Raw genomic sequence first — 18,466 nt, 5'->3', positions numbered from 1 at the left:
TTTAAGATTTATTTATGTATTATATATAAGTATACTGTAGCTGTCTTCAGACGCACCAGAAGAGGGCATCAGATCTCATTACAGATGGTTGTGAGCCATCATGTGGTTGCTGGGATTTGAACTCAGGACCTCTGGAAGAGCAGTCAGTGCTCTTAACCGCTTAGCCATCTCTCCAGCCCACATTTTCATTCTTTATGATTATGTGATTGTGAGTAAATAAACAAATTGCCTATTGGTAGGCACAGTTTACTGTATCAGAATTGTATGTAGAGACTTGCCATGGTAGTCAGCACCTATAATCCCACACTTGGGATGTTCCAGATCATCCTAATCTACTTATTTAGGGAGTGGAGCCCAGCCTAGGCTACATTGAAACCCTGACTTAGGGCCTTAATTGCTATCCGTCTGGTACAACTTGCATCCACTCCTTTTCTCTTCCTCATTCTCTTCCTCGTTTCCATTGAGTATATGTGTATACACATACACACACATGGGCGCACGTGTTGGGGTCTTTAGTCTATGCTAAACATGAAGCTTTGTGTGGTTCAGGCCTTGAATTTGACACATGTACCTTAATCTCCTGAGTAATGGGATTGTTCATGCTTGCATCTGTATCCCTTTTGCTTTTTCTTTGGCTTTAAAAACAAACAAACCACCCTTACTGCTTGGGCCTGAAGACTCATGTCTACAGCCTCATCACTCGGGACCGTTCAGACCTGAGGTCCGAGTAAGACCAGGCCTCAAAAGGGAAAGGAGCTGGAGAGCTGGGCACGGCGGCACACGCCTTTAATTTGAGCACTCAGCAAGCCGATCTCTGAGTTCCAGAACATCCTGATCTGTAGAGTGAGTTCCAGGACAGCTGAGGAAATCCTGTATTAAACAAACTAAAAGGCGGGGTGGGAGCTGAAGAGATGGTTCAGTGGTTAGGGGTGTCTTCTGCTCCTTTAGGAAATCCAGGTTCGATTCCTGGCATCCATGTTAAGTGACTCAGCTACCTGAACCTTAGACTAGCTCTAGTGGACCCCGTGCCTTCTACTGATATGCCCCACAGGAGTCACTGACATAATGCAGCCATTACATCCAATCTTAAAAGTTTATGTGTACATGTGTTTTAGGGCACACGTGGTCAGGTCAGAGAACAGCTCTGTTAGGGTCCACCTTATGTAGATTCCAGGAATCAAGCTAGGGCATTGGGCAGCTAGTTCATATTTTGGAAGAGCCACCTACACGCCTGGTTTTCTTTTCTTGTATTACATGTATGTTGCTTTGGTGATGGCTCAGATGTGTGTTAATAAATTGGCAAACATTGACTAGACTGTGAGCTTTTCTCAGTTTGCGTTTCTCTGTGGTTTGTTTGCTTCAGTTATCCAGCATTTCCCACTAGTCATACTTGAAGCAGCCCATAGCTTAGTGACACAGCATCAACTGGTGGGTGATTTCCCAGCAAGCACTACCACAGTGGAGAACAGCGTATTGAAGTATCAAAAGTGAATGGGTAGTAACCCAGTGTACAAGTAGGCCAGCTCTATCCACGCACAGCTGAACTTGGAGAAGTAATGTGACACCTTAGATTTGGAAAGGATAACCCAGGAATCCCAAAGGATTTTCTAGGAAAAAGTCAAAATTTTCTTCTTGAAATATGGCTAGACTCTACAGATATTCAAGTTTGTAGCGTGTTTCTATACATATTTTTCTTTCTCAATGTTTTCTAGGCGTGGCAATTGCAAAAAAGCAAGCTTAGGATTGGTATGTGAGATTGGTCTCCGCTGCCGAACCTACTATGTACTATGTGGCTCAGTACTGAGCGTCTGGACAAAAGTGGAAGGTGTTCTGGCCTCTGTCAGCGGCACAAATGTGAAAATGCAGATAGTGCGGCTGAGGACCGAAGATGGGCAGCGGATTGTAGGTAAGCTTCGTTTTTGTTTTGGTGGTGGGAAAAGAATCACATCCTACCCAGTATTATTTTTCACTTCTAACATCAGAGATTTGTTGTCTCACATGTGTTCTAGTAGTGAGCACAGAACATGCGACTCATTCTACAAGATTCAGAGCGGTCAGGCCTGGTTTTTGTCTTCAGACTTACTTATCCGAGGTATCTGGCTCCCTCTCTTAAAGGAGATGATTATAAGCAGGCACCATGGTAGCCAGTTGTACTTGACCCTTGTAGTGGACATTGTGATTTGACAGTAATTACCCTATGAATGTCTCTGCAGCTGCTATCCACTCCTAGTGCTTATTCCCTTTGCCCTTCTCTGTTCTTGAAACAACCCATTCCTTCCCAGGCGTTGAGTCCTGCAGAAGCTAGAACAGCAGGCTAGCTCAGACCAGTGTGTGGACAGCTCTGGATGATTGACAACTAGATAGAGCTAGTTGTTACACTGCGCCTTGATGATAACCTGTAGTGGGGAGACCAATGAATCTCCTTGCTGCTTAGTGAACTTTATTTGAGCTCACGTTGTGGTTGTAAAAGTTTCATATAAGTGAGTTTCTAGCTGCTGGCCTTTAAAAAAGGAAAAAGGGCACTTAGTTGCTACATTGAGTTCAGATCCTCCACGGGCCAGAACTGAAGTTCTGCAGCTGGGACCTGGACCTCTAATTGCCCTTACAGTCTGTGTGCCTGTCTCTACTGTTTCTATTCATCTCTGTCTTAAAGTCATTTTGCATCTTACTGAGTGGCAGAAGGAAGGGGTGATGTCTGTGGGGTTTATGAAGCTGGGTCCTGTAGATGGGAAAGTGCTGTACTGCACACCGTGTTTCTTCATCAGGAGATGCTGTTGAACTGGATGCATGTGTTCACGTGTGTGCATGTGCACATGCATGCCGAGGCATCTGGGAGCCTCCTAGGAACAGCTTGAGTTTAGTGCTGGCTGCCTGTCTGGTTTCTGGGGGAACTTGGTTTACAGTTCTCTGTGACTGTATAATGTACAGTGGTTTCTACTGGACAACTCTACTTCATAGATTTTTTGCTAATTACAGGTTTGATCATTCCAGCAAATTGTGTGTCTCCTCTTATAAATCTCCTGTCAACTTCAGACCAGTCTCAGCAGCTCGCAGTCCAACAAAAGCAGCTGTGGCAGCAGCATCACCCACAGAGCATCACCAACTTGAGCAACCTGTGAGGAGCAGCGGCGTGCGCGCGGTGCTGAGTGCTGTGAGAGCATACCACTTGCATAAAAATCAGGGACAGTTTCCAAAGAATCCTTTTTATTTTAACTTCAGTTGTGCTCTCTAGTTAACGTTGGCGGGGGTGGGGGGGAAGGACAAACCTGGAAAAAAGGCAGCAAAGCTGATGGCGAGCAGAGCTGAGGGGACAGGTGTCTCTCCTCCAGCTTCCTTGGGGCTGCCTGTGCGCTTTTACTTTGGGTGAGCAGAGCGGATGTGTCTGTGTGTGTGTGTGTGTATGTGTCAGTCTGTCTGAGTTTGTTACATGCTACAAGGCCACAGTTGGTTGAAAAGGCTTGGAACTTCCCAGACTGGCTTTACTTGTCCTTTCTACAGTGCTCAGGGTTAACACAGTACATCCTTGTCATTACTGTGGGAGTTCCCCGAATGCATGTGTTTCAAGTCTCTAAATACTGAGTATATATATTGGTTTCTTTTCCAACTTACACAATGTTTCCTACAGCATGAAGTGAAGGGTTGCGTGCCATGCATTCAGGTTCATTTGTAGCTTTTGTTGACAATGCATGTCTTTGAAAGCATGTGTAATCAAGATCCCCACAGAAGTCACATGGAGAAGCATTGGAGATGCCCGGCGTGGGCACTGCACTTGTAGCGCTGATACCGGGGAGGCTTCTAACCCTCAGCCCTGCCCGCTCCCCCGGCCCAAGTTTCTTGTTAAAGTAGTGAGTACATACTTTTTTTGTGAGAAAGCTCTTTAAAAGTTCATTTTAATATGTTAATAGTATTCCTAATTTGTGCTGCAAAAATAGCTGTGAGCCTTACCAGACCAGTTACATTTCCTTAACTTAAGCATAGTTTTAGGAAGAAGTATGATTGGCTTCTGTCTCGCACACAATCTTTTTTACTTCATTATCTAAATCTGCTTTGTCATTCAAACCGGAAACCGTACTTGAGTTGTAAACTAGACAGTGAGAAAACACTTGGCTTCTGCTGTGTGCTGTTGTCTTCGTTACCCAGTAACTTGAATATTGTTTAATGTGCTGTAAGACATTGTAGAGATTATCTCCAGCTGTTTAAAATGGGAATGTACAAATGTGAATAGACACTTATCTATAACATGGGTAAGTTTTGTTTTGCCTATAATAGATGTTTATAAAAAAAATTCAGTGAGGGGACAATTGGTCTTTTGGTTTTTTTTCTCCCAACCCTCTCCTTCCCCCATTTTTTTTCTATCTTCTTTTTTTGGCTTGCACAGGTTGCACTATTGAAAAATTGAGATTGTATAAATCTGGTTTAAAACTACAAGATAACAAAGTCTTGTAGATGTTGAATAAAAAAGTTGTTACACTAACGAAGTGGACTCCTGCTTAGGCCCTCACGGGGACTCCAGGCATAGGATAGTGGGGCTGTCTTACTTGGAGTTGCCTTGGAGTCTGACTGAGCCCTTTTCCTGAAGTCTGAGGTGATCTTAGGGATGGGGTAAATGATGGTACTCTTGAATGTTTTTCAAGTTGAGTTGTTTTCTTTGTAGCTTTGTAATCTTCTCAAAGAGCTGGGTGAGGTGTGTCTATTGGCAGAGATTTGATGGAGCGCTTGGGCTCTCATTCTCTCAAGTTTCTAGGATTTAGTTTGCCGTAATACTGCATTGGATTTATTTATTCTTAGTGCCTCAAAGAACAAATGGTGAGTGGTTTCTGTTCTTGGGCCAGAAACATTTTGCCCAGTGGATGCAACTTTTATCCTCATTCCATGTATCTCAGGCAGTGATCATCAAGCAGTCCCCCCTTGTGGAATTGGGTCCTCCTTTACATAACCCCTGAGCTTCTGTGTTTAAAGTAGCAGACCATTCAGCTTCCTTGGGCGTGGTAAAGTAAAAGCCTGAGGAAGAGCTGTGTAACTGACCTTGCTTTCTTCAGGAAACCGAGTCACAGAGGATGAGAAATGAGAGTTCTGTGTGTGGATGTGTGTTTATGCAGTCCCGGCTTATCTGAGGTTTCCAAAGCAGCACCTGCAGGATTTCTCCCGTCTGCTTAGTGAGCACCTCACTCATGTTGATGACGCTATGACACTTGCTCCTGGAGCAGACGAGGATCTGTGTGTCCTTTTCATCCAAGAACGTTTCTTTGCATTTTGTTGTTTAGTAAGGAAAAGTCCACAGATACTAGGCATCTGAAAACCCTTTCAAAACAGACTTAAAGGCAGGTAGTGTGGTAGAACAGACAGAAAACTGGTTAGCCTTTACCCACTGTGGGGTGTGTGGGGGACACCTGGGATTGGTGCCCAGCCTCTCTGCCCCTACAAAAGTTACAAGGCATGCTTCGGCAGTCAACAGTTTCTGGTGTCCAAATCCAAGTCTTTTCAGCCACTGTCATGTAAAGTAGGTTCAGTCTCCTGCGGGGTCTGAGTGCCACACATGCACCCAGGTCCTCACTTAACTCTGTCCCACATACGGCCACCAGCCTCTGAGATGCCTTCTTCCGCTTGTGTAGTGCAGCTCTGAGCAGCAGACCCGAGTGTTGGTTCCATCAGTGTTTTCAGAGTTTACAATAGTTAGTGCTGAAAATCACTCCTAGGTTCCATGCGGCTCAAGTATACTTGCTGGGGAGGCCATGTTCCCCCTCTAGCAACCTCTGTGCTGCAGGCTTGCCCTCTCCTGTTCCAGTCAGACAGTTGCTGGTGGTGCGGTCAGAGAAGCAGTGAAGGGATTTCTATAAATGCAAATGGGTGGGAAAGCTGGGCAGACTACGCAGTTTTCTCTCTACTACTAAACTGCAGGTCTGCTTTCAGTGTCGTCTATTTCCTGTGTGTATAGACTAGCGAGAACTTGTATCCAAAGCACTGTAGACGCTGTAGGTATGTACATGTGTGTATTTATTCTTACTCAGCACTTAAACCTTTTGAGTTGCAACAATAAATCTTGTAATTTGCTCTGTGTAGAGAGAAGTTATAAACTACCCAACTCCAGAGGAATTCAGCATTTTGGAGCCACAGTTTTGGCTGTAGCCTTTTTATGTGCTGGTCTCTGTGCTGTGTCGTCAGAACAACTTCTGAGAGAGGAGAGAAGGGCTAGGAGGAGCTTCCATTTACAGCTGTGTCACGGGAGGGAGCCCCAGCCTGTCCTCTGCGATATCAGCACTAGGGCCACTGTGACTCGCTTTTGAAAGCAGGTGGAGAGGTTCTTATCCTGTGAGCCCTTTTCGGGGATCCTGGTCTTAAAGAAGGACCTTTGTGGTCTCTTGCACTTCCTAGGAATGGAGTTTCAGAAAAGCTGCTATTAAGCCAGGATCCACACATTGAATGTTTAGTTAGTTGGGGCATCCCCATGGCAAAAGAAACTGTTGTGATGGTTGGTTTGTTAAGAGTTGGTCCTGTGCCGGGCGTGGTGGCACACGCCTTTAATCCCAGCACTCGGGGGGCAGAGGCAGGCGGATTTCTGAGTTTGAGGCCATCCTGGTCTACAGAGTGAGTTCCAGGACAGCCAGGGCTACACAGAGAAACCCTGTCTCGGAAAAAAAAAAAAAAAAAAAAAAAGAGAGTTGGTCCTGTGGGTGTGGCCTCTGGTGAACAACACACGCAACACGGGTACTTTGGCCCTCTAGTGCTGAAATGAACCAAGCATTCCATGTCATGGCTGCAACTGAGTAGACAGAAATTGTTTGCATGAAAATCCCCCACAAGGCTAGCTGACTAAATCCAATGAGTCTATAAGGGAAAGAAAAGGAGGTGCAAGCAGGCGGCGGTCTTCTCCGCGCATCTTCTCTCCTTGCTATCCGTACACGTGTACATAACAAGTGTATAGACAAGTGTGAGTTCTTCTACATTGCGAGTGTAAATCTTGTAAATCAGGACCCCGTTCATTTGGGGGTTTTGCTCCCCCTTTTCCTTTCCCTCCTATTTATTCTTTTCAGACTCCCACCTGGGACATCTTAGTGCTTTTTTTTTTTTTTTTTAATTTAGGAAACTGTGGGAAAGTTCTTAGCTGAGTCAATAGTTTTGTGTTTAAGAGTTCGTCTTTGCCTCACAGCTGTGGGGGTCTTGTTACCCACATCTGCAACACACACTGCTGTGCTGTCTCTGGATGCGTCTGAGCACCGCTCCTGACCCCGTCACCAGGTGACTGGCTATGCTCATGTTTGTTTTCTGGAAGCTATAGGTTAGCCTGATGGCTTTCCTATTTGAAAAAAGAAGAAAGAAAAGAAAATGTGTCCCTGAACTTCCCTTAAGTTCCTCTAACATCTGCAGTCAGTCAGATGCACCTCCTCAGAAGCCTGACTCGAGCTTGAGGCCTGCTACAGTCCCTCCACTCCTGATGTTTGCCAAATGGGAAAACTTTGCAGGTAGACGGTAGCTCGTAGCCTGGCTGCACGCTGCAGTGTGTATAAGAAGTTGAATTTCTTTGACCGCACAGGTGACAGTCAGAGATTTGCTTTACCACAGACATCAGGAATGTTTTCTATACTGCTGGTCAAAAATATTTATAGGCAGGCAGGAGATGAGCTTATAGTACATTACAGCAGACCTTAGAGGACAGCTGTCATCCAAGTGATGGCAAGAGTCCTACTGTGGAGGCTACCATGAGCACACAAAGCAGGTTCGGTGTTGGGGGCTCATTTCTGGCTGGATAAGCTATAAGCAGCAGAGATGCTGAGCTCTGGGGAATTGGTATTGGTGCTGAAGGCCCAATAGGGCAGTGCAGATGGTGCCTACCCTCACCCAGGACACCGGAGTGGGGTTTTATTCACAGGCCATTACACCCTCAAAAAAAAAAAAATGTCCTCTGTAATTCTCTGGAAAGATTTCAATGAACATTCAGCTTGGTAGACTTGACGACATGTTGAAAATAGTCTACATTTGGCTGTCTTTGTAAGTTACTAGTCAAGAATGAGGGTCTGTCACAGATTGTTCCAGCAGAGATTCCCTCCTCACCCCAACTCCTTCCTCTGGTCCCTGAGCTATAGGTGGCCTGTGGCCTGCATCAGCAGCCAACTATGTACTATCTACGGGGCTGTGACAGAGCAGTTAGGCCAGGAGACCTACGGCAAACAGTTAACTATGATGTACACCCACTTCGTGCAGAGCGAGAGGAGACAGAAGGGAGGCTGCTCTTCGCACTGGAGGCTTCCTCAGGACTGAGTCACCATGCCGGTGTCCTGGGGAGAGTTAGTGTGGCCTTTCTGATGCTGGCCTCTAAGCCAGACCCCACTCAGGCACAAGCAAGTGGGAGCCTGCTGCTGTTACAGTGGCTGGGGCACTGAAGAGGTGAAGAAGCTTGAGCCATTCCTGGCTCCACTTTGTGGGACCGAGGGGCCTTTTTCTTTTCTTTTTTAACATAGCACAGTACAGCCTCACCGCTAAACTAGTCGCCCTGTTCATAGTTTTTACTGAATTTGCAACTACTCTTACTCCCTCTCATAGCCACTTTATCATCAACCTCGAGGGGTGGGAGAGGTGCACCGTGTCTGCAATAAACTTTCTGGGTTCTACCTCCTTGTGCAAAGGGTGTTTTACATGTGGGCGCTGGGCTTCCTTCCTGACCTGACACAGTGCATCTGGGGACGTCTGAAGGAGTCTGGAGGCCTTTTGAAACAAAGTCTCGGGTGGCTTCTATTTTCTTCTGTTCTCTTTGTACTGCCGTAGAACTGTCCATATGAATGAAGAGTACACGCTGTTCCCACGATGCCACGTTGCTGCCTTCAGCCTCTCCTAGGAACCTGCTCCCAAGTGTCCAGAACGCAGTGCTGCCATCATTTTGATATGTAACTTTCAAATTCAGTCTCATGCAATACAAGTGTGTCAGCTTCACTGAGCAGGGTTCATTTGCCCTCAAGTAGAAATGCTTGATCCTCACACGGAAAATACTCTTTGTATTTAGGTTTTTGTTGTGGTTTTGTTTTTTCATTTTTGTTTGGATTTTGTTTCTGTTTTTGTAAAATTCTTAAATAAAATTTAAAAAATACATTTGGGTTGTGGTGTTGTGGTCTGGATTCGGAACAGCTGCTGTCCTGTCATTAACCTCGCTCACCTTAAGGTTCCTTGGCAAGGGTTGAGGTTGTTATGTTGGCACTTTGTTTAAAGCGGGTTCTAAGCCTGGCCTGGTGGCACACGCCTTTAATCCCAGCACTCGGGAGGCAGAGGCAGGCGGATTTCCGAGTTGGAGGCCAGCGTGGTCTACAGAGTGAGTTCCAGGACAGCCTGGATTGCACAGAGAAACCCTGTCTTGAAAAACCAAAAAAAAAGAAAACAAAAAAAAACAAAAAACGGGTTCTAGAGGGCTGGATAGTCATAGCCTGGTAATGGGTACTTGCCTAGCTCATGCATAGAAAGCACTGTGGGATGGGTGGATGTCTCCCACAGATTGACCTCTGCACATGTAGTAAACACACAGACTCACAATTATAGCAACATAGATGGAAAGGGAAAAAAGGGGAGAGAGTTGAATTGCCTATGTATCAGCATTGGTTAATTCTGCAGGCCTGCCTGGGCTATGTCTTGACCTTGGCTGCAAAGGTGCCAGGCAGACAGCAGCCTTCAAGAGTTTGGGGCTTCGGATGTCCATGGCTAGAATAAAGAGCCCTTCAGTCTGAGTCTGAACCAGGAGAGTGGACAGTGAAGTACCATGAACAAGGATCTGGTAATGGCTCAGTGGCTCCTATACTGTTCACTTGGTCCTTAATCTGAAGATTTCGAGGGACTTTTCTTTGCTCTTCAGTATCTAATTTGTATGAAATTGATGTTCCTAATACTTTCAAAGTGTTTAATATTAATTGTTTAATTAATTAATTGTTAATTAATATTAAACACTTTGGTTTGGGACCCTACGCTGTTCCCAGTTAGACATTGTTCATGGGACAGTTTGCAAGTAAGACTTGTAGGAAAAGCCCTCAGGAAGGCCCACCTATTGTCCTTGTAAGAGGTGACTCACCATTGCATTGAGTGGGGTACAGAAGAAACTGGGGATCATTGAGGTGGGTGTGGACCCAGGAGTCTAACCTGGGTGGCCAGTGGACCTCCGGTGCTCTGTGCATTTGTGTGTGTATCTATGTCACCCATGTCAGCATCTTAAAGTCCACATAGAATCCCTATGATGTATAAGAGATGCGGCAGGCACAGAGGTCTCAGACCTACAAGGTCCAGCACCCACTTCAGTCAAGTGTGTGGGGGCCAGGACTGAGTTCTGCTATTTACCACCTCTGATAATCGTGAAAAGGGGGAAAGAGACTTCGAGCCAAGTGGAACGTAATCTGTCATGTGTCACAGCATTCATTAACAAGGAAATATTGCTCAAAACTTAACTAAAAATTCTGTCAGTGAGCTTGAAGACGGGAAGGAAATGGTGGAGTGAAATCATTTTACTACTACATCTTTTGAGGCTGTAATGTAGAAGATCTGTGTGTGAATTAGGTTATTTCCAGGTGGCTTAACAAGTTGCCCACACCTTCCACAGAAGTAGGCAGGTCTCAGTGAGTTTTCTTCCAGCCTGCTCTACATAGCAAGTTCCAGGCCACCAAGGCTTACTAGGGAGAGCCTGTCTGTCCTTAGTAAAGCCAAGGATGGTTCCACAAATAAAGATACATGCTAGGAATCCCCAGGAAACTGTCGTCTGGTCTCCATTTTTTTGGGCTATTCTCCTGTGTACATGGCCAATTGATAAATTAATAGAAAACTTAAAATGTGAGGCTAGAGAGATGGCTCAGGGCCACGAATACTAGTTGCTCTTACAGAGCACGTGGGTTTGGTTCCCAGCACCCACGTGGCGGCTCACACACTTTACCAGGAGACCCAGTGTCCTTTTCTGAACTCAGGCCACCAGGTATGTATTGGTGCATTTATACACACACACAAACAAAACAGATGTAATGTAAAGTCCCTCTTTCTTAGGGGCGAGGGGTTTTAAGACAGGTTCTCTCTCTAGTTCTGTCTGTCTGCTCTAGGCTGGCCTTGAGTTCAGAGGTCTTCCTGCCTCTGAGTGCTGGGATTAAAGGTGTGCACCACAACTACTCAGTGTAATACAAACTAAAATGTAACCAGTGGAGCTGGTGAAATGGTTCAGAACATAAAAGTACCTGCATTCAATGCCCAAACTCATGTAAAGGTAACATGGTATCCACATGACCAAAATTATCATGCATACACAATTTTTGGGAGGGAGGGGTTGGTTGACTTTAATTTTTTAGTTTTGGTTTTTCTTTTTTAAAATATTTATTCTTTGTAAGCACACTCGCTTTCTTCAGACACACCAGAAGAGGGCATTAGATCCCATTACAAATGGTTGTGAGCCACCCTGTAGTTGCTGGGAATTGAACTCAGGACCTCTGGAAGAGCAGTCAGTGCTCTTAACCACTGAGCACCATTTTCTTGTACTGTTTTGTTTTTATCTTGGTTTTTTGAGACAGGGTTCTCTGTGTATCCCTGGCTGTCCTGGAACTCCCTGTGTAAACCAGGCTGACCTCGAACTCAGAAATCCTCCTGCTTCTGCCTCCCAAGTGCTGGGATTTAAAGGCCGTGTCACCACTGCCCGGCCCCGTTTTGGCTTTTCATTATAGGGTTTCTCTGTGAAGCCTTGACTGTCTTGGAACTTGTTAGCTGGCCGCCGGCTCACAGGGATCGGTGTGCCTTTGGCTCCTAGTTGCTGGGTCCAAATGTGTGTGCCACCATTGCCGGGCTAAGAAATTATTTTTGAAACATGCTAACTAGTAGCTTTATTACCTTCATTCATGCCAAAGAGGGAGGAGGAGGAGGAGTCCCAGAATCCTCTCCTTCTAGCCCAGCAGCTTGTAGAGCTGCCTGTTCTGCATTGCTTAGGAAAGCAACTATCCTCTCTCTCTTTTCTAAGCATGTTTCCCCTGGTGCTTGGAGCATCACTGTTTCTCAAATCTACCCTCCCCACATTTGACTGAAGGGCTTGGCTTTCTACTGTTTCCCTGTTGCCTTCTTCCAAGCAGCTTGTTTGGGTTTTTGTTTGTTTGTTTTCTTTCACATACTAATAAGATTGTCTTTGAGCTTCCCTTTAAAGAAAAATAAAAAGTAGATATTGTGCCTGTTTGACTCCCAGCACTTAGGTGGCCAAAGCAGGAGGATCTCCAATTAGAGGGTTTTCCTGGGCTACATAGCAAACTCAGAGTTAGCCTGGACTACATACAAAGCCCGCACTTTTGGAGTTCCAGGACAGCCAGAGCCACACAGAGAAGTTCTGTTTCGAAAAACCAGAAATAAATAGTAAAAGCTATCTCTTTAAAACCAAGCTTGTGTTCTCATGCTTGCTTAGCATGTTTGAGGCCCTGGTTTCAACCCCTAGGACTGCAGAAACATTCCCCTATTGCCATAGTTGGACTGTAATTAAAATATTCTAGCCCAGGCTTCGTATAGGACCTGCTCCCTTGAGTTTTCTCCTGCTTGAATCGTGTGGCATTTTCTGGTTCCCTCACTTCCACTTTGAGCCTCATCCCAGCGGCCCTGGCCTGGGTGTTGTTACTGGATCTGATGGGTCTTGGTGCTGGTAGCTAAGCTGGAAATTGGTAGGATGTTCGGTAGCGTACCTGGCCTGTACTCGCCCTATCCCCGCAGTGACCCGCTTCTTCCACTCCAGTTGTGAGAGCCCAAAATATCTATAGACACTTCGAGATAGGTCCTGTGACAGACAAGATCACCGTTGATTGTGAACCACTGCCGGGTACAAGTTAGCCATGAAGAAGCAGAAATGTGTCTTTGAGATGTGTCTGCGAGCCCTTGTGGGTGTGCATTTAGGAAGACAGGGCTCCCGAACAAAGGGCACCACCCCTGAGAGACGAAATCAAAACCAGTGTTATTCTGCTGACGGTTTGGCGTATGTACAATACCATTTCCATAAGTATGAATATTTATCAGCTAGTCATTTGAGAGCATGATGTAAAGGAGCCATCTGTGGAGGCCTTTATGGAGACAGAGAAGCTAAAAGAAATGTGCAAAATACTTATTTTTGGAGTCCAGTTCTCTCAAAGCTGCCCACTCTGGATGGTGAGTGCTCTCTGGGTAGGAGAGACAAGAGCCTATGGTTGGCCCCAGAATGGCCACTAAGTTAGAGAATGGTGGTAAATACCAAACTAGCATAAGATGGCTAGCTAGGTGGGTCTTCAGCTAGTCTTGATTACTGAACTTTTTTATTTTGTGGATTCTAGGGATTCAAATACCAGGCTTGGCCTTTCAAACTCTTTCCCATGAGGCTGTCCTCCAGCCCTTTGTCCCGATAGAGGAAGACAAGATGGGGCTGGTGAGATGGCTCAGTGGGTAAGAGCACCCGACTGCTCTTCTGAAGGTCCTGAGTTCAAATCCCAGCAACCACATGGTGGCTCACAACCATCCGTAACAAGATCTGACGCCCTCTTCTGGGGTGTCTGAAGACAGCTACAGTGTACTTAACATATAATAAATAAATAAATCTTAAAAAAAAAAAAAAAAAAGAAGACAAGATGAGAGCACATGGGAGAGTGGCTTCTCTTTAGGCACCTAATGCTCCCTTATCCCACTGACCATGCTGACATTCCACTAGGGGGACTTCAATGGGTAGATCTCACTGTAACATGAAGATGCTCTACCTGATACCTGTTCATCTTTGGGTCCAGGTAAGATTGGAGTTCACAAAAGTTGTGATGTGAGCTGTTGAATCACCAGAGAAACTCTCCATAGGGTAATTAGTTGTGAGAAATCCCACTGTGAACACAGAGTCACAAATGACTGCTTGAGTGGAGCAACAACCCCGGTGTAGTGGCTATTTCCTGGTTGTCAACTTGACTCTATCTGGAATGAACTACAATCCAGAATTGGAAGGCTCACCCGTGATCCTAATCTGGAGGCTGGGAGATAGTTTCTGACCTGAATCTTGGTATGGAGATCTTAAGGCATAGTGGCTATGAATTCCAGAAGATTAAGACAGGGAGATCTCTGATTTCAAGGTCATCTGGGATTAAAGGCATAGTGGCACACACCTTTAATCTGGGCTACTCCTTCTGCTGGAGACCTGCATAAGGACATTGGAAGAAGGAAGACACACACACTCTCTCTTTCACCTGCTTGCCTTGTGGGACTGAGCAACTGCTAGATCCTTGGACTTCCATTCACAGCTGCTGCTGACCATTGTTGGGAGTTGGACTGCAGACTGTAAGTCATCAACAAATTCCTTTACTATATAGAGACTGTCCCTAAGTTCTGTGACTCTAGAGAACCCTGACTGATATATACCTGGGTAGGAATACTGACTGCCCTTCCAGAAGACCCCAGTTGGGTTCATAACACACCACTACAGCTAAGAGGCCAGAGGCATCTGCTACCCAGAAACTGGAGTTAAAAGGTAGCTGGGTAGCTGTGACGCAGGGTGTGGTGGCGCANACCTTTAATCCCAGCACTCAGGAGACAGAGGCAGGCAGATTTCTGAGTTCAAGGCCAGCCTGGTCTACAGAGTGAGTTCTGGGACAGCCAGGGCTACACAGAGAAACCCTGTCTCGAAAAACAAACAAACAAACAAAAACAAAAACAAAAAATAAAAACCCACCACCAACAAAAAAAAAAAAACCCAAAAACAAAACAAAACAAAAAAATAAGCCTAAGAAAAGCAGGAGAGGGAGAGGCCAGTCTGCAGTCACCTTTGGGAGTGTGCCAGCCCAGTCAATGATCCAGAGACCTTGAAGTAAGTCATACTTCTTAAGGGTACCAGCTTTGGTTACCCCATGCTCATAGGAGTCTCCTTTTTTATTCCCTATGCTAGGGAATGTCATGGAGCTGACTTCTCCAGCATGTTGGATTGTGCTGGAATCCAACTACATGGTTCTAAACTATAGGAGGGCCTATCTGGGCTATTTGTTTGTGTTTTTAAATCTTTAATAGTGTATATATGTGGTCGTCTGTATGCGTGTAAATTCAGTGCCCACTAAGGTCAGACAAGGCATCCTGTCCCCTGGGGCTGGAACTAAAGTTTTAGGAGCTTGGGTTCTGGGAACTAAACTCAGGTCCTTCTTTCCAAGAAAAGGAGCTTCTCTTAATCACTGAGCCATCTCTGCAGCTCAAAGGCTGAAGTCAAAAAGCAGAAACCTGGGCTCCATAAGGGTGGTTTTGTTTCTCTAACCTCCACACTGTAAAATAAAGAGACATACAACTTATTTCTTTTCCCTTTTTTCTTTACTTTGTTTATTTTCTTTTTGTTTGTTTGTTTTTTGGTTTTTTGTTTTGTTTTGTTTTTCAAGACAGGGTTTCTCTGTATAGCCCTTGGCTGTCCTGGAACTCACTTTGTAGACCAGGCTGGCCTNGAACTCAGAAATCCGCCTGCCTCTGCCTCCCGAGTGCTGGGATTAAAGGTGTGCACCACCACGCCCGGCTACTTTGTTTATTTTCAAGACAGGGTTTCTCTGTATATCCCTGGATGTCCCGGAACTCACTCTGTAGACCAGGCTGGGCTCAGAAATCTGCCTGCTCCTGCCTCCCAAGTGCTGGGATTAAAAGTGTGCACTGAGCCGGGCATGGTGGCGCATGCCTTTAATCCTAGCACTTGGGAGGCAGAGGCAGGTGGATTTCTGAGTTTGAGGCCAGCCTGGTCTACAAAATGAGTTCCAGGACGGCCAGGGCTACACAGAGAAACCCTGTCTCAAAAAACCAAAAAAAAAAAAAAAAAAAAAAAAAGTGTGCACTGGCCAGTTCTGTCTTTATCTGAAGGCTGCTAGTGGAAAACTACCAGGCAGCTAGGATGGGGGTGTTAAGCCCACGCCCACAGTGACACACCAACTCTAACAAGGCCACACACCTCCTAATAGTGCCACTCCCTGGGCCACGCATCTACAAACTACAACAGGCTCCACCTTGTAAGAGCAGTAAAAGTTCATTGGGGGCAGGGGCTTGCCACCAAACTGGAGTATCTGAGTTCACTTCTGGAAATTGACCCCTGCAAGTTTTCCTGTGATCTCCAATGGACTCCTCACAAAGGCACAATAAAGGGGGCTGGCGAGATGGCTGGGTGGTTAAGAGCACTGGCTGCTCTTCCAGAGGTCCTGAGTTCAATTCCCAGCAACCACATGGTGGCTCACAACCATCTATAACGGGACGTGGTTCTATAATGGGATGTGATACCTTCTTCCATCTGAAGCTGTCTTCTGTCATGCAGGCATAGATGCCAACAGAGTGGTCATACACATAAGTAAAAAAGACACAATAAATAAACAGAAAACCAACATTTGGAGCCTGGCAGTGGTAGTGCATGCCTTTATTCCCAGCACTTGGGAGGCAGAGGCAGGCAGATTTCTGAGTTCGAGGCCAGCCTGGTCTACAGAATGAGTTCCAGGACAGCCAGGGCTATACAGAGAAACCCTGTCTAGAAAAACAAAGACAAACAAACCATTTGGGCTTAATGGCACACACTTCCCTCAATTTGAGTTAAAGTTAGCCTGATCCGTATATTGAGTTCCAGGTCAGCTAGAACTACATAGTAACTCTGACTAATTTGTCGGCGACCCTCCCGCCAGGAGGAATGACGCCGCACAACAGGATTCTTCTGCACACGTTTATTGGGAGAGCTTGATTGCGAAGGCGAAAGACCCCGAGCCCTAGAACTAGCGCTGCTTTTATAGGCCTAGGACTGGCATGGCCATGTCTGATTGGTTCTGCTTTCAGTCCCTAATTTACATGCCCCGGGGATGGGCTGTGACTTGGCGTGAAACCCATTTGCACCTGCGCACATTGGTTGTTTACCCGAAATACACGGGCGGTGGCTTCCCACACTAATTAAAAAAAGAAAACCAAACACCTCCCTGCTTTCTGCGGGACAGCAGGATCTTATACCAAATTAAGAAGAGTCGCCCAAGCCCTAGAGAGGGTTCTGACTGATCCTGAGCTGAGATTTGTCTCCTGGCGTCTACTTTGCCTCTCATTCCACTCCACCCTGTCAACTTTCCTCTAGCCAACTCCAGAAGCCTTACTGAGATACCCATTAAACTCAGGGAAACATTCCATTCTGAATGCACTTGTAAAAAGGGGGTCTACTGGAGCCAGGTGTGGTGGTGCATGCCTGCAATCTGAGAGGAGATATATAGAGAGATAGATAGATAGATAGATAGATAGATAGATAGATAGATAGATAGATAGATAGATAGATATAGATAGATAGATATATATCTATATATAGTATATATATATACATATATATGTATATATATATATATATAGTAGACATCTATACTCGATTCATACATGGACCCACACACAGACAGGCACAAGTCATTTTATAATTAAAAAAGATGGAGGAAACTGGTGTCTCCCACAGAGGTATGTATTCTGGTCATACTTGGTCTAGTATCACGTGGAGGCTGTTTATGAAATATGTTGTTCCTGATGTGCTCAGCATGTATAGATCTCCCATAGAGAAGCCTACTTTATAAGCTAAATGTAATAATAGTATTTCCTAAAAGGACGAAGGACCTACAAATGGACTTAGCTGGGAAAGGCACCTGTCATGCAGGCTGACAGCTTAAGTTCAGTTTCCAGAACCTGGATAGAAATATGTGGTGGCTTTGTAATCGTAGTCTTCCTGGACTGGGAGGCAGAGACAGGAGAACTGGCTGAAGCTTGTGCCCGTAGCCCGGTGGATGCAACCTTGTAGAGCGAGCAGGGGAGACCATTGTCAAGGTGGAAGGAGGGCCAGCCAGAATGCTGAGGTAGACAGTAGGGGGAAGGACCTTTGGAGCCAACTTATGACTTAAGTTTGCTCTCCCCAACCCCATGGTAGGAGAAGAGAACCAACTCCTATAAATTGTCCTCTGACCTCAATATCAGTATGGTGGCACCCATACACACAGTCCCCTCAATAAATAAGAATAAAATAAAAAGGGGGAGAGGGGCTGTGGAAACAACTTGTGATTAAGATCACTTGCAGCTCTCTGAGAGAACCTGAGTTTTATTCTGAGGACCCATGTCAAAGACAGAGAGATGCCTGAAACGTAACTGAATTCCAGGTGACCTGATGCCCTCTTCTGGTTGCTAGGGGTGCCTGCATCTCTGTAGACATACATTTCCTACCCCCACACAAATACACACATTATTAAAAGTAATTTTTTGAAATGGGTGGAAGGTAAGAATCTACACATTCTGTGGCATACAGATGCACATTTTCAAACTTAAGAAGTAAAAACTAGTCTCAGAGGAAATATAATCGTATGCATGCAATACTCCAAGGATTCTACCTACATGATTTTAGAGCTAATAAGTGAATATAAGATCAACACATGAAAGTTGGTTGTAGCCGGGCGTGGTGGCGCAGGCCTTTAATCCCAGCACTCGGGAGGCAGAGGCAGGCGGATTTCTGAGTTTGAGGCTAGCCTGGTCTACAAAG

At 45.6% G+C, this 18,466-nt stretch overlaps 1 protein-coding gene across 6 annotated transcripts in view; it reads left to right on the top strand.

The window, feature by feature from the left end:
- The window catches only part of Sbno1 (strawberry notch homolog 1), a 54,943-nt gene extending 50,468 nt beyond the window's left edge, over positions 1–4,475 (top strand). For all 6 annotated transcript variants that reach the window (XM_029533533.1, XM_029533531.1, XM_021222490.2 and 3 more), the window contains 2 exons: positions 1,713–1,906; positions 2,977–4,475. In XM_029533533.1, coding sequence (XP_029389393.1) covers positions 1,713–1,906; positions 2,977–3,119 — 337 coding nt within the window. In that variant the 3' untranslated portion in view covers positions 3,120–4,475. The remainder of the gene's footprint in view (positions 1–1,712; positions 1,907–2,976) is intronic.
- The last annotated feature ends 13,991 nt before the right edge of the window (positions 4,476–18,466 follow it).

Source organism: Mus pahari, chromosome 23, assembly GCF_900095145.1.
Source record: "Mus pahari chromosome 23, PAHARI_EIJ_v1.1, whole genome shotgun sequence".
Taxonomy (NCBI): Eukaryota; Metazoa; Chordata; class Mammalia; order Rodentia; family Muridae; genus Mus; species Mus pahari.
The sequence above is the reverse complement of the archived record's forward strand: the minus strand, read 5'-3'. Positions and strand labels throughout refer to the sequence as shown.